The following is a 17,084-nucleotide window of genomic DNA, read 5'->3' as shown; positions in this document are numbered from 1 at the left end:
TCCTGTGTAATTTCCATAGTATGGGTAATCCAGCCACAGCCAATCAGATGCTTAATCTGCCAAATTATCCCGAAATACATCACCTAATATATACCTCACACAGATTACCTACTCACAAAACATAATAATTTAGTCATTAACTAGGGTTCTGTAGGAGACTTCATAGACTTTCTTTTAGAGTTTTACTATTTAGCAGATATAGTCAATTTTATTATGCTTATTTAGCAGAGGGAGTCTAATAACATGAAGGAGTTCTGTGTGACCCACTGTGTGGTTTCTGTTATAGATAAACAGTAACTACAGTAAAGTCTGTTTTGATTGGCTGCTGCTGGAGTTCAGACTGGAGTTGGTGAGGAGTTTACACCGACTTAAAATCAGATTCAGTGTGACTGAAGAATCGAGTCTAAACCCGTTTATACTGTACTGTATATACTATAAAATAGAACACATTGTCATTGTTCATGGATAACTGGAAAAATATTTTGTTGGTATGCTGATTTTTTTATTATAACTATTTTTCATAAAAATGAAATGAAAGGTAAATAATAAATGGGCTCGCCAGATGCAGTGGGCTGGAACATGTGTAAATGAATTAATATATTTTAAGAATCAACTAAATTTTGAAAGGTTGTAAATTATAAAATTATTATTCTTGTTTACTGTTGTTTGCTGTTTACTGAACAGAGAGGTTTGTTGTTTTAATGTTACTTTTTAGCAAACCAGTAAGACCTTCCCTTGACTTCCCTTGTAAGAATAACATAGTTGCAAAAGACAAATCAGTAAATTACTTTTATTTCATAAAGTAAATCAAATTAAATGCAATTACATTTAACTGATGTCACTCTTCAACAATCACAATACAGTACAGTACTACAGTATACAGTTGAGTACTACAGTATACAGTACAATACAGTGTACAGTACAGTACTGCAGTACAGCACAAAGTGCTAAAACGGTTCACACATTTATATTTACAGAATAAAATCAACTCATAGATGAATAATTGCTGTTTTTTATTAAATCAGTAATCAGTTATAAAATAATATATTATAATATAATATAATATAATATAATACATATTTTAGCCATATCACCATTTTAAGATACCTACCACTCAGATTATGATAAATGGACGTAACCGAAAATTACATGCAGAAGAGAAACAACCTCTAAACATTTTTGTGACTCCTAGTAGCGCCCCGTTGTGGCCAAAAAGGGTGCCACGACCGTTGCAAAAGGGAGTCTGACACTCCCCCAAAAAATATTGTTTTACTTATTATTTTTTTAAATATATATATTTATTTTTTCACTTTTTACATAAACTTTTAATTTCACAATAATAGGTACATGGTGCGCATGCTGCTAGTGTAAAAAACCTGTGTGAAAGAAAAATATGTTAATGATTCACTCAGTAATTCCTCTCAGTTGTATTACTGTAACTCTGCAATGACAAACTGTGGCCAACTTGCAGATCACGCGCTCCAACAGCTGAAATATTTTTTAAAAGGTATAGTCTCGAATTGAACTACACTTCCCAAGATGCAATTCTTCGAGGTGTCCAGCACTTTCCTTGCCGACTGGACACTCCGACCCTCCAATTGACGTTGGTTCCGCCCCCTCCGCAGCCAATAGCAGTTCTGTTGCTATCACTTCTTATATTTTTAGCATGGCGCTGCACAGCCTTCCACAAACCGACATCCCTCCGCCAGATAAAATAGAGCGCGCACTGTTCACCATGTATGCCCAGCAAATTCTGACATCCTTTTAAAACAAACAAATAAACAATACATGTCCACCACACAAACAGACTCACATAGATAGATAGATAGATAGATAGATAGATAGATAGATAGACAGACAGACAGACAGACAGACAGACAGACAGACAGATAGATAGATAGATAGATAGATAGATAGATTGCATAAAAAATCAGAAATACAAACATAAAAAGGTTATAAATATAAACAGTGAAAAAAACTTCAATAAACGTACCTGTACATATTAATTCATATGTTAAAAATAAGTCTCACTTTTTTATTCTTTCTTTACAACCACACATTAATTACTTGTATGTTGTATATTATACATTATGATATCACTTTTTTATGTATTTGCTATATATTTACTGTTATCTTGTCTGCTTACTATCACAACACAAACAAGCCATGTTTATTATAATTCTTTACTGTTTATATTTTGTTTATTTTTATAATTCTCCTGTTTTCTGTTTTTGAATAATTAGATAAAAAGATTGATATATACAGTTATGTCTTCTGTGCTGTAATAATATTAGTGTAATCAATTATTATTATTATTATTATTATTATTATTATTGTTGTGTTTTTTAGGGGTTAATTACGAAAAAGTGTGGAAAGCAGTTCCAGCTTGTTTTGCGTCATGAAAAGGGGGCGTGGGCCCAGTTTGTCCCATATAAATGCGCGAGGTTGTCAAACAGTAAAGTTTCCCCAGGCTGCTACACCGCACGGAGGAGTCACAGTCAGTTCCTCCACCAGTACAACCAGAATATCAGTATATTACAATACCAGTATAATAACCCAGTGTACTGGGTACTGTATATCTCCCAGTGCAGCCAATCCGGAGGTTTAGAGAGCAGAAACTGGGAGCTCGTGGATTATACATCAGTTCTAGAGGGGGAGATCATCATCATCTACTGCTGCTGCTGCTGCTGCTGTGAGTATCTCTCTCCCTCTCTACTTATATTATAATACATTAGTATATTATGCAGTGTGTGTGTGTGTGTGATTGCAGTAGTTTAATATATCTTGTTTAATATTGAATAAGGTTTAGGCTGTTTAGGGTTTTAGTTAATCTTCATAATTTTTTGTATGTATGTGTGTGTGTATGTATGTATATGTGTGTATATATATATATATATATATATATATATATATATATATATATATATATATATATATATATATATGTATATGACACACACACAGTATATACACACATTAACTGAAATAAATTATTCTCCTGCTACAGTAAGTGGGTGAATTGCACAGCCTGAGCTGTTCAGTACAGATCCTGCACTGTTTACCACTGTATACTTTAATATTGCAAAAAAATAAATAAAAATAGGTTTTGAATTTTATTGGAGAGTCAGTGAAACCTAACTTGATTAACTTCCCAAAGTTAAATAAAATAAAATAAGTTAAATAAACCTTATTTTTGGTTGTATCCCACCTATTAATGTTGATTATAAAAAAATAACCATGTAACAACCTTTTATTTAACATTGTCTGATTCACATTAGTGAGTGCTAAAATTCTGACCCTGAATATTCATTTAAAGGTTTTGAATGTTTGGGATGAGCTCTCCTACTCTTACAAATATATATTTGTATTATTTATGGTAGTTATTGTTACTATTTACATGTACCACTCTACACTGCAGGAGCACGGTACAGCTATTAGAAAATGGTAAAAAAATAACATGCATATTTAAAGTAAGCAAAGTTTAATACAAAGATAACATAAAACAATAACATTAAATCAATATTGAATTAACGCAAGATTGTTCTGCACAAATCAGTTTTGACATCACAGATCAACAAGGTTTCAATGCATTAGAGATGGAAAAATTTTAATTGCTTCAACATCCTTTAGCTACCTGCGTAGATTAGTTTATTCATTCTGTGTTAGTTTATTTTAAAAAGACCACAATATGTTTAGCTTATTACCTATTCTGGTCTTATTTTGCCTAGTTTTCTCCAAATTACCACTGTGTTACCTGTACATTTAAATTACACCAAGCACACAGCACTACTAATAAAAACTAATTCTAAAATGTATAAATAATGTAAATCACTGCTTTATAATAAACAGTTTAAAGCAGCGTGAAGCCTTTAAAATCCCCTCTACCAAACCCATCACACGCCTCCCCTTTCTCCACTATAACACAGATCCTGAGCTGGAAGGCCTGAAGTTTCACAGCAGGATTTCTCAGTTAGCCAGATAATTTAAGCCAAATGTAAACCTAGTGCTGTGGATGAGGAGCTGAGGGGTGTTAATATTGGTCATTTAATCCTCATTTCTAAATTAACTAAGAAACCCGACGTGTAAATCGTCGCTTTGGAGAGCAAGGCTGGTTGTGGGTGGTGTTTACAGCAGCTGTGTTGGGAATGGAGATCCACTTTAGAGAGAGAGACACACACACACACACACACACACACACACACACACACACACACACACACACACACACACACACAGTCTAAAACTCTAATTCCAAACTAAGCAGTAAGTCTAAATGTTAGGCTGCCACAAGCAGCACATTCTCTTGTATTGTGAACTGATCTGTGTTCAGTGCAGTTCTGAATTTGGTCACTGATTCACCTTTTGGAAATGAGAGAAGAACATACAACAATCTGTACTTTCTAATGTTGCAGTATTTTCAAAAGCAGGTTCTGTTCTGTAAATTTAGAATCCTAACAGTCACAACCTCACTCCTTAGTGACAGACTCCCATAAGGAATGACCCCCAATTGGCAACTTAGTAAAATTCCATTCATTTCCATGCACAACATAATCCTATCTGGATGAGATTATATTTACAGGGTTCTGGGGTTAATCTGTAAGCGGAAGCATTTTAACTTGTAATACCATCACCACAACATTGTCACTACCTCCTAGATTATATCCCTGAATTCGGGCCCTAAAATAGTATCACTCATAGTATATTATCAAAATATTTCATAGTATTTATGTGAACCATATTCTTGGCGAAATGGAAAAACACTGAAGTTTCTAATTAGTATCAATATATTCAGTAGAAAACAATCTATAAAGGTTTGTCTATTTTGTTACAGTAATTTACAAAAGATCCTGATTTTGTATAAAAAGCTCTTTACCAAGTAATCCACAGTAGTTTCTGTATTAGAATGAACATTTGATTAATAAATATCTTTGGTTTTATAGGAATTATGTGTAGAGGCCTAGTACTCTACACTGCCCTTCTGCATTCTGTCCTGCTGTGGTTTGTCTTTAATAGGCCACGTATCTCCTCATCTTTGTAGGCACTGACCAGTTACCGTAATCAGACAACATGGTTCTAGTGTGCGAATTTTAAAAGCAGGCAGGCGAGCCCCCACACGACTGTGAAGGCCAGCCACAATCTAGCATAGTGTGAGTGTTGCTGTATATTAAGGGGGTAGGCCTGTGTGCAGTTTAGTGCAGGGTCGGCAGTAGTTGTGGGCAGGGTTGTGGGCTCTTAAATGTGCATTTTGCCCATCCAATCAGAAGTTAAGATGTATTATTTTGGTCCCAGAAAACACCAGTGCAGTTTGTAACTTTCTAACTGAAGCCATTTGGAATTAAGTGTTTTGAGGGAAACAGGATACCGAAGTAGGTAAACAGAAGGATGCAGACACTATTTGTTATTATACATTACAATATGAATGTGCGATCTCAGTATTAACTGTTTATACTGTCCAAATTGCCCACCTATTATTTCTGCAAGTCCAGTCTAACACAGCAGGCTAAATCTGGGCCTGAATTTACATCGTGTGACATTGAGTGACATTGAAAGTCATAGATTGAGTGTTTATTAGAGCTCCTAAAGGCTGGTTCATCTCACTGAAAGGGTTTTAGAAAATGTAGATGCTGAACAAGCAGTAAATTATGGGTAAATATGGTTTTAGACAGTGTGAGCTGCTGCTGATGTTGTTGTTGAAACTAAACTGATTAGTGCTGTGCTGTATAAAACAGGCGTTACGCTCATTAATAAGTGTAATGTTTTATAGATTGGTCTGTTAGAGCTGCTGGTATGGTTTAAATCACCTTTAGCACAGCTGAGCTCCTTCTCCTACAATTAAACCAGAATATTCCGCATTAACCTCTCCCTCCGAACCGCACACCCGCCCGGGCCGCGGACTCGGGGCTGTTTATCGGTCTATCGCGCGTATTTGATCTGAATTCGCTCATTAAATGCGATATTTCCGCCGTTTTATCCGGAGTTGCTTATCTGTTTTGATGGAGCGGAGGAGGCGGACAGGCGTGACTGGCGTCAGAGCGCGGTGCCTTATGGGAATTGCAGTTTTTGGCCGTTGTTGTGAATGTCGGCCATTTGCTTTGAACAGTTAAACTAATTCCAGATTATTATATACCGTCTAACTACAGTTCTGCAAAATGATCAATATTCCAAGCATTGTAAATAGGTTTCTCATCAGATTTAATGTTATTAAATAGATTTGGTGCTGAAATGTAGGGTAAATGTTAATATGTATATTTATATTTATACTCAGCAGAAAAAGAAAAAAATGTCCCTAAACTGTATTTATGATCATATCTAATTTTGCATTTTACAACATTAACAGAACATCAAATACAGGGTTAAATGGCACAGTACATAATTGTTTATCAATTAATTATAAAATATTTAATAAAAAGGAAAGTACAATTACAGAGGGTAATTATAAGATCTGTCAGCATCATGAGAAACAAAATGGACAAATTTTATACTTAATGTTTTATCAAATCAAAAACTTCAAGAAACTGTGTACAGTACAGTCTTCTAGAATTTAGTGCAGAGTTCTTGCTATAAAACATTTATGTTGAAATAAAGTTACTAATATTTGCAGTTTTTCCTTCAAGAGACATGTGTGATTGTCATTTCTCTGTGAAGTGTGTTGAAACTGTAATTTCAGCTTATCATTAGCAGCAGTAGACTGATGACCATTGATGGTCAGTGGGGAGATGCAAATATGTTTACTACTGTACACACATTTAAAAAAATATATAATTTTTATTTTTTTTTACATCATAATGCAGAGACAATTAGTTCTATGAAATTACTTTTTTTAAGCAGCTTTCTCTGGATTCTAATGCTGTGGGTTCCTGTCAATTACACCTTATATAGGTCTGCTTCTTTTTAGACATTCATGAGTTCATTCCAGTCTGTTTAGACACTCAGTATACACCACATAGTGTGTTCAAATAAGAGTTTCCTGTGTAGTGCTGTGCTGTGCTCCCGTCTGGTTGTCTGTGTAATCCTATGTGCTTTAGCTGCTGCCGTAGGAGCCAGATGAGGGATTTGAGATAAGTGTGGATTCTACCTCGACCTCAGCATCTGTTAACAGTCCTGTTCTCTCTATAGCTCTGTGCCTAACCTTTGAATGTTCTAATATTTTCTTTTCTTACATTATTTCCAGAGGAATTAATGGACGTCGTCCAACCTCAGTGAGCCCTAGGTGGTGTATCGGGTTGCTGTTCGAACAGGAGCTACTGGATTAAACCTGACACGGCACCTATCTCAGCGGCTTTCGAACGACATGTGGAGGCCATTGTAGACTGTATACGCTGGACAGAACGTTGCATTGATCTGGAGAGTCAGAGTCTGTGCTCCTCTTGGCAACCATGCATCTGGAGGTAAAGGTTGCACTGAACTTCATAGTGTCCTACTTGTACAACAAACTCCCCCGGCGGCGGGCGGACCTGTTCGGTGAGGAGCTGGAGCGTATTCTGGTGTCACGTTTCGAAGGACACTGGTACCCCGAGGCACCTCTACGTGGTTCTGCCTTCCGCTGTCTCCACCTAGGAGCCCCCAGGGATCCCATAGTAGATTTAGCAGCCAGAAGGAGTGGATTGGACACTGAAGAAGTTCGTGCCAATGTACCTCCGGAGCTCAGCATCTGGATTGACCCTTATGAGGTGTCCTATCAGATTGGGGAGAAGGGCGTGGTGAAGGTGCTGTACATTGAGGATCCTCCGGGTTTAGGCATAGAAGGCGAAGCATCAGACAGTGCGGTCTGCCCTGTCAGTAAGGTAGATCTGGAGCTGGATGAAGGGAAAAGTTTGGGTTTCAACCCTGACGCTCAGGTGTTCGTACCCATAGGCGGCCATGTGTCTCCAGTCCTGCTGCCTTCTCTTTCTAGTTCCCCCACGCCGCTCTGTCAGGGTCTGTTCAGTTATCCTGGCCCCGGCACGCCAAGCAATCCCAACACGCACTCCAATGCTTCCTCCCCGTCTCCGCCCACAACGGCTTTACCATACCCTCACCCGGCGGCCCCCCCAAACACCCGCCAGGCTCCCCAGCCCATCACCTTTACTACAGCCAGCTTTGCCGCCACCAAGTTCGGGTCCACCAAGATGAAGAAGTGCGGGGGCGCCGGAATGGTGGGCGGACCTGGTGCCATCGTGGGCCCTCCGCAGCAAAGAATGCTGAGCCGCTCCCCCACCACCATATCTCCACCGGGGCTGGTGAAGCACAAGCCCATCTCTCTCTCCATGCACTCCCTGGCTGGACAGGTTTCCAGCCAGCTTTCCCCGAATGCCAAAGAATTTGTCTACCCTGCCACCCAGGGGCCGATCTACTTTGACACTGAAGCACCGAACCTGTCCCACGCCACCCCCTTTCAGGCTCCTCCACCACCTCACCCAACACACCCCACCTCCTTTGACCCATTTTCCAGCCCCCCACCTGGCCAAGCCATTGGAGTTATCGGTGGCGGTATTGGCAGCGGTATTGGCGGCAGTGGCGGCAGCGGAATTTCCTTCCTGGAGAAGCCGCCATTCGTGGAGGGCCTGGGCGGATACAACCTGCAGTACTCCAGCCAAGCCTTCCAGCCTGTAGTACTGGCCAACTGAGCCAATCACCAAGCTCTGCTGCGGAGTCCGAGGAGACAAATCGATACTAATACAGAACCACTTTCTTCTTTTTCCCAAATTTGGGGGTTTTGTTTTTTTTCACCACCTCTTGTTACTAATACAAAACAAATTGAAACAAAAGTGTTATGACTACTAGAACCATGATTACTAGTGATTGTTCTCCCCCCACCTATACTTTTGTTTGAGGGAGTTTTTGTTCGTTTTTGTTTTATTTTTTGTACTGACTGAACTTTTTCATAAGCCTGGGGAGTACCCAGCCTCCTATCGCACAGAGACGTGTTTTGCATTGAATGTTCTCGTAAAGGAAAAGGTCCCTTTTGATTTAGGGGTGGGGGGGTGGTGTGGTTCTTCACCCATGTATTGGGTTTGGATGAGCAGTATGGGCTGGGCCCACTCAAGAGCTGGTCAGTATAATACACACACACACGCACACACACCCGCACACACACATATATAGACATACTGATTCTGGTTTGTTGGATGCTTCTGGAAACCAGCTGCTTGGACCTGGTTATGCTTTCTCTAGCTATTAGGGATGGGGGGAAAAATATCAATATCATAGTAGTGATGCCTCACTTGCCACAGTTGAAGGGTTTTGTCCATTTGTCCATCCATTACTTCTTGTGCCAATTCAGTGGTGGCAAACCTGAGTGCGGAAAGTAAAAATGCCCCAGGATTTCTTTCTAACATCAGATTTTTATTTTCTGCACCCAGATTCACCATCTTTGGCCAACACAAGTGTCGTATCATCCCGCTTCTCCTCACTCCCTGTGGTTTGAGTGAGTTTTCTCACTGGAGACGTTCCTATTGCTTCAGGAAGTGTTTTTGTACTCTGAAGCCATAAACGTGTTTGGAAGCAGAGCAGGAGAAGGACAATGTTGACTGTTAATCAGGCTAATCTTTCTGTCTCTTTCACACACACAAACACTCTCTCTCACTCTCACTCTCTCTCTGGTCAGCAGTGCGTGAAGGTGAGAGGGCGGTCCTGGGCTGGATGGAATGCAGTATAGCAGAAGAGGGTTTTTGATAAATGGCTTAGCGTGGCTTTGAGAAGGAGAAGGAAGGAGGGAGGACAAAAGGTTTGTGTGTGTGTGTGTGTGTGTATATGGGCAGCTATAACCTTGCCATTATGGAGTTGGCAGCAGCTCAAGTGGGCGCTGCAGAACGTGACGCTGGTATGGGCCGAGCCTGGCGTCGTCCTGCTGCTTAGTACAGGGGGAAGGTGGGAGTTCCAGTCGCTGCTGCTGATCTGCTGTAATGAGCCTAATTTAAAGGGGAATTTCACCAATATTTCACTATCAGCAGCATTTAGTCCCATGACTGATGCTGCAATGTAAACAAGATAAATTGATGTTGTAATATTAACTGGTTTGTGGTAAAGTTACTGAATGCACAGGTCTTTTACAGTGGGAGGTGATTGAGAATGCTTATAGAACAATTACGGCTGATCAGAAAGGTCTGACTACTGAACTTATAGGAGTTAAATGCAGGTCAATACATTTCCTTTGGTATTATTTTTTATGCAATGAGCTGCAGTAACATTGTGAACGATAACAAACCCATAGTGCATTACCTACGTAAAACAACAGGGGGAGATCTTCTACTACAGACTTTAATCATGTGACATAATGGAAGCTTGAGTTAGTGAGGTAGAGTTCCACAGTAAATGCACTCACCAAACTACTTTGCAGTGTTGCAATAATTGACAAAAATACTCTTTCTGAGAAAATGTTTATTACAATCTAAAACTAAACCTTTAGTAATCAGTGTCATTAACAGCAAAGTGTTGTGCTTAGGGGCTACAGCCATATTTGTCTTACAGCCAACTTCTTTTTTTTTTTTCCTCACATTTAGTTAATTGGTTTCCCAAATCACTCCCTACACCCTGAACTGCCCCTCAAAAACTATTGTTTGACATCAACAACATGCACAGCTACAGCAAATAGTATCTATACTCTTTGGCTATAGGGTGAGAGACCTACAGGTTGTGTGGTTTTGGGACACTGTTATCTTCAGTCTGCCAGTAACAAACACCACAAACTAAACTAAATATTCGTGAGGAAAAAGAAAAAGAACGTTTCCAGAGTCAGCCGGAGAACACTAAGCTGTTTCAGGTATCTGTCAGTTTGGAACAACAGCAGTATTAATATTAGTAACTGCAGAAAAATACTATGTCATTGAGTTAACTATTGTTAGACTATTCTCAGACTGTTACCAGGTAGAGGTTCAGTTATTTAACAAAATAATATTACTGACAAACACAATCATTTTGGTAACCAGCCAGTAAATCTGTGCATCTGTAGAACTGTCTAAATTTCAGCTGTCCAGTGAACCTCAGCTTCATATAAAATATAAAATAAAACTGTAATCACTGATCAATAACTGGATCTGTGTGGTGGTCTGTAAGAGAAGGTGAGAGTTTGACGTTTTTTTGTAACGCGTACGTTCGTTATTTGTAAAATAATTTCTTAAGCATCAGGAAATATTTGTCATATTTGTAATGTTTGTAGGTGTGTACTGAATTTACTGCCCCTCAAATACTTTAAACTTCTCACTGGTTCTGTTCACCACCAATATGCCCAGCCTATAGTCTGGGTTTCTTTACAATACACATAATCGTTTACAGAAATGTTAAAATATCAGTGGAATTCTCCTTTAAACCATGGTTTATTACGGTGGAAGTATTGGTGTGAATATTATTAATCATTATAAGTTTCTGGTTGTCTGTCTGTAGATGTGAATTGGTTTCAGCAGAACTGGGTGATGTTGGTATAAAATTGGCCAGTAGAACCGAATGTGATCCACTCTGTCCCTGTAAACATCAGCGTAAACCCGCCATCTGTTTTAGGAGTGTTTGGACACCTTGACATTGCAATGCAAGTCTATTTCATTGGTTTCATCAATAGAAGCTTTTTATTTTGGTGGGTTGAGGGGTGGGGTGGTGATGACTGGGTGTATTTTTACATTTGTTTGTAATATTTTTTTTTTCCTTGTTCCTTTTTTCAAAGAGTTCTCTACAGCGTTTGTAAAAGATATACTATGATGTGTATATATTTCTTATGTTAAGATATATATCCTTTATTTAGTTTCTTATGTGCTGAGGTTATTTTTTCAGAAATAACTATAAATGAATATATATATGCAAGTTGTAACAAATAAAATGTGTTTAACAAAGTTCTGAATGTGTATCGTACCTTGTACAGGAATTGTCGAACTGAAGACGGGTAAAGTGGTGTTTTTGTTTTAGATGATCCGTGTGGATGTGAATGTTGACAGTTGGCGGATTAGAAGGGAGTTATTGACCAGTTGTCTGTGCAGCCCGAGAGCTGCGTTGAATTCTCAAACAGCCTGGAGATGCTTAATATTAAAGCAATCCTGATCATCATCCTCTGTACAGATCCACTCTTTGCTGTAGTTGTTGTATTTCTTTCTTGGACTCTAATTTAAAAGTGAATCTGGGCTCCTGCCTGATCATTCTCTCCTCCTATTGCTCCCAGATGGCTGTAAACAACGGCCAAAAGCTACCAGCTCTTAAGGTTGTAGAATAAGTGGAGATGAGCACAGGCCGTGTTCTGGTTAGTCTGATGTTCCGAATGAATAGGACAAGTCTCTCTGGCCTGCTGTGAGAATGTTTTTAAAGAAGCTGCTTTTTGGGTTTATTTCTGGATAATAGCTGGAGTGAGGGTGGCCAAAATGATGGAAACACCACACTGAAGTGCTCACTGGCCATTTTATCAGAAACACCAGCTCTGTTCAATGTGCTCCATGTGTAGTTTTACAGTTACAGGCTGTAGCCAGTCTTACTGCGTGACCTATTAGCACTGCAGCTAACCCACCCGCCAGTGGAGCAGGACCACCATAACACCATCAACCACCAGCAGCAATCATAGAGATGCTTGGTACAGGGTTTAGCAATTTATGCAGGGCTAGAGGATGGCTAAGAGGAGTGGGACAAAATATTGATATTGTGATAGCGTATCGTTTTGTTTGTGATGCATCATTGATATGTGGTGTCATGGATATTTTTATTAAAACATAGATACTCACACGCACCTTGTCTTGTGATATGAGCTTCAAAGAATCACAGTTTTATCATAGATATTGTTGTTCTTATGAGCAACATGTGATAATGTCTTATTGCAAGATGCCATGTGATTCACACCCCTAACTGGATGGTCCTTCTAGTGGTTGGATGATTTGGCTGATGATTGATGTGTAATTAAATGGTCTGCAGTTTTTAACTGTAAACCTATTCAGTCCAGGTGTATGGTGGATGTTTCTGATAAAATGGCCAGTGAGTGTTCATACTAAAAGTAATGTTTATTTTGTACACCCACCCCCTCTCCTGTTTTCTAATCTCATCACTGTCTACAGGCATGTGTTCAGAGTGGGGGTGTAAATGTATCTAAAGGTGGTCGAATTAATTATAATATTTAAAATTAGTTTTTGGGTTTGTTTTTTTTTTGTTTTTTTTGGGCTAAAATAAAAATCTCAGGCTGTTTTCACACTTAAGCATCCAATAAAAAGCTCAGTGTTTGTGAAACTTCATAACTATGTAAAGGTTCCTCCAGACTCAGATCTGTGTTAGTAATTTTCAGGTGAATTGTGTGAAGTGTGGTGGATTTGTGAGGTTTTCTAAAGCTGTGAATCGTTTCTGGGAGAAACCTCACCATGACTCGGATGGTTTACAGCCCTGCTGGTGAAACTGTGATGGTGTGTTGGACTGAAGTTCAGATGGGATTTTAAAGCCATGGGAATCTGGTGTTTAAGTGACTGAGTTCCGAGATCAGCCCTGCTGAGGAGTTTACTCAGGATCCATCACAATAAAGGCTGGTCGGTCACGGCTGAGGACTCGCTCCTGTGGGGAAACCTCATATGTTTTAGTTTTCTTTTTTGATTATTTTGTAAAAAAAAAAAAAAAACACCAGCTGCCCTTTATATAGGGGAAACATTTCGCGATGAATAGATCAATGGAAATGGAGAACAATTTAAAGTGTTTTAAACAAAACATTTCAGATCAGCCGTGATTGTATTTGGGCCAAGATTAAACCACCCGGCAGTTGAAGTGACGTTTCGTTTTTGAAAGTGAAAGTTTTTTTTTTTTTTTCTTTAAATATGTGAAATTTATCTTTAACTTTCTGAACCCAAATATAACGTAGCTACAACAAAAAGACATTTTTAAATGTCTTTAAAAATATAGTGCTGGGCGGTTCTATTCTCAAGAGGTTTTTTTTTTATACATACTTCAATGCATTTATGTTCATGAAGGAGTCTGAATTACCATTTCTATAATGTCAGGATTTTAATGATGCTAATATCAGTGTTTGGATTCTGGTCTGAGAAGAGATTAACCAAATGTGCTGTGAATGTTCTTTTAAGTGTCTGTCAATCACGGTCTGGGGGTGTGGCCTGGGACAATACTCAGTACTAAAGTTTAGATTTTTGCAGTAGTTTAATGGATTAGCCTACATTTAGCTACTGACTTTTAACACATTATGGATAATGCTATTGGCTAATTTGGACAGATAAACATTAATTTTACAGCTGCTCTAACAGAAGACAAAACTACCACTGTTAGCTAAATATTTAATGCAGATTAATGTCTTTCAATTCGAGCAATATATTTTTGGGCAGTTTATTAAAAGTCAGTAACACTGACACGTAACACTTGAGGACAATGTTTTCACAGAAAAGCTCAATTGAATCTAAACTGCTAAAAACATATTAGCTAGCTAGGCTAATAGCTAACATTTGTATGGATAATGTTATGAGCCAGTTGCAATAACTGTCAAATTTTAAATTTTCTTCTCTTTTTTTTGTTTAAGAACTGCTACTGCACTGAAACCAGGAAAACTAGCTTAAATGTTGTGATAAAGATTGTTACATGGACTACTACACTGACATTCTAAGGACCTAGCACTAAATTAGCCTAGCATAGTTTTGCACCTGGTGACTGCTGCCGGCTAAAGAAATCTAAGATAAGGTAAATTCAGACTCATGTACTTAAAAAGAGAAACCAGTGAGTGAAAGAAGAAAACTATACTGTAGTTAACCGTGAACAGTGTGGAGAAGGGTGCATGGGAGCTGACTAGAGCAATGCCAAGTGGCCCGTATTAAAGTTCATTAGCAGTGTTTTGTTTTTTTGGGTCAGGTTTTCCTTCAGAGCTTAATTGGATCCAGCGAGGCCGAACTGGTGCGACTGGACTTGAGTTGAGTTTACAATTAGATTTCTGTGGCTAAAGAAAATCATAAACAGTTTTCCTCCCATGTTTGGGCTTCTTTCCAGAGAAGACTGCTGAGAATTTTATGATTTCTGCTGTAAAGTTCTGTTTCACAGTAAAAGCTTTCGCTGTTTGACTCTTCGCTTCAGTTTTAGCTTTGTTACCTTTAGCCATTGTACCCAGCATCAAAAACCTCAGTGTTTGTGTAGAAACTGAAGCAGAGCATCCTCATTAAATTTAGCTGATCCTAAGTAACCCACCCGAGACCGTGAAGCAGACCAGAGAGAAAGCTGAGCATTTTGTATCAGAGTCTTTTGCTTATATAACTTTTCTGTATCTTCTTTTGCACTTTGAAATATTTTTTTTGAAACAAATGGAAAGGAAAAAGTTTATTTTGTATGTAAAGTTTATCATTGATGCATAAATGATTATAAATGACAAAGTGAGATCTATATATATAAATACTGTATCAGTCTGGTGATTTTATTTTTGTCTGTATTTTTTATTATGGGTTTTCCTATTTTCTACTGAATCTGTCCCCAAATGATAGATGTACTGAAACCTTTCACGGCTGAAATGCAATGACCTTTTTTCTGTGCGTCTCTCGGATTGGGAGGCTTCCTACAGGAATTTCTTACTGTATCTGATTCTTTTTTAAAACTTTGTAATAAAATAAAGAATGGCAAAAGATAGCATGAAGAATAAAAGCGGTGTTGTGTTTTGATCATATCGGGGGAGTGGGCGTATATGTATTTTTCTCTGTTTTTAATGCAAGAAAGGGGAAACAAATTTTTCAGTTCTACACTGGAGGTTTGATCTTTTCCTCAATCCTCGTTTACTGCCAGGTTTAGTCGCAGTAATGGAGCAGTGACATGAACCTGCTCAGCCCTAGGTTTCCCATTCCTGACTTACAGAAAAGCTTAAATGTGACTGCCCTTATGAAAACAAAATATATTTATAAGCACTAAAAGTATGTTTAAATTGGGTAAAATATACTAAAAGTACATTTTCTATATTTTAAGCAATATGTGCCAAGTTATACTTTGGTGTGTTGACAGAACATGTGTCCTAAACCTACTGAACTAGTTTTAACGAGTGTAATTATTGTCATGTTAATTTTTTAAACATATATTTTGTTATTCAGTACCACTGAGGAATCACACTTAAATCAATGTATTTCTTCACAAACTGGTGCACATTTAACAAATAGTATATTTATTTGTCATGTCACATGAAGTGTTTTATTTAAAAAAGTATATTTTAATAAATGCATTTTAGAGTTTGCCTAAGTATTACTGAGGTAATAGCCTTCCTTATTCTTAATTTGAATTTTCCTAATTGAAAGTATATTGGATTGTCATGTTATTTTGTGTAATATGTAAAAAGTATGATCGAGTTGGTTTTTAAAGTTTGTTTTGTTTTGAACTAAGGAAGTACAGATTTAGTAGCTTGCAAAAGTATTTGTATCCCTTGAACTTTTTTTCCACATTTTGTCACCCTACAACCACAAACTTAAGTGTACTTCATTTTAATTAAATAAAAACCTGAAAAGTATGACATACCAAAGTACTTTACTCTGAAATAAAACAAAAAAACAAAGTGAAATCAATTGCCTTCAGACGTCACTTTATTAGTCAATAGAATCCAGCTGTGTGTAATTTTGTCTCAGTATAAATACCCCTGTTCTGTGAAGGCCACAGTGGTTTGGTAGAAATCATTAGTGAACAACATAAATAAGCATCATAAAGATCAAGGAACTTACCAGACAAGTCAGTGATAAAGTTTAAAACTGGGTTACATATCCCATATAAATGTATTCTAAGCTTTGAGCACCCCAAGGAGCTCTATTCAATCCATCATCCAAAAATTGAAAAAGTATTCTACAACTGCAAATTTACTCTCTACTGACAGATTGAGCAAGGAGGCCCACGGTCACTCTGGAGGAGCTGCAGAAATCCACAGATCAGGAAGGAGAATCTGCTCACAGTACAAATATAAGTTGTGATCTCCACAAATCTGGCCATAATGGAAGAGTGGCAAAAGTGAAAACCATTATTGAAAGAAAGGCATAAGAAATACCATTTGCAGTGGGCCACAAGCCATGTTGGAGACACAGTAAATATGTAAAAGAAGGTGCTTTGGTCAGATGAGACCAAAGTTGAGCTTTTTGGCCTAAATGCAAAGCGCTATGTGACAAAATCAAGTAAAACACTGCTCATCACCGTAAACACACCAT

At 38.1% G+C, this 17,084-nt stretch overlaps 1 protein-coding gene across 1 annotated transcript; it reads left to right on the top strand.

Annotated features, from left to right (window-relative positions):
* Nucleotides 1-2,444: 2,444 nt before the first annotated feature.
* On the top strand, nucleotides 2,445-15,555 carry LOC103031833 (protein Tob2). Its single transcript, XM_049476159.1, has 2 exons — nucleotides 2,445-2,692; nucleotides 7,172-15,555. Exon 2 carries the CDS (start codon nucleotides 7,377-7,379, stop codon nucleotides 8,604-8,606), a length of 1,230 nt encoding a protein of 409 aa, XP_049332116.1. The 5' UTR covers nucleotides 2,445-2,692; nucleotides 7,172-7,376; the 3' UTR covers nucleotides 8,607-15,555.
* Nucleotides 15,556-17,084: the final 1,529 nt, after the last annotated feature.

Source organism: Astyanax mexicanus, chromosome 3 (assembly GCF_023375975.1).
Source record: "Astyanax mexicanus isolate ESR-SI-001 chromosome 3, AstMex3_surface, whole genome shotgun sequence".
Lineage (NCBI taxonomy): Eukaryota > Metazoa > Chordata > Actinopteri > Characiformes > Acestrorhamphidae > Astyanax > Astyanax mexicanus.
Note: the sequence above shows the minus strand (reverse complement) of the source record. Positions and strands in the feature narration are given on the sequence as shown.

Bases quoted from the DNA above. Each gene is read 5' to 3' on its own strand.
- LOC103031833 (XM_049476159.1), top strand. From the start codon at position 7,377: ATGCATCTGGAGGTAAAGGTTGCACTGAACTTCATAGTGTCCTACTTG.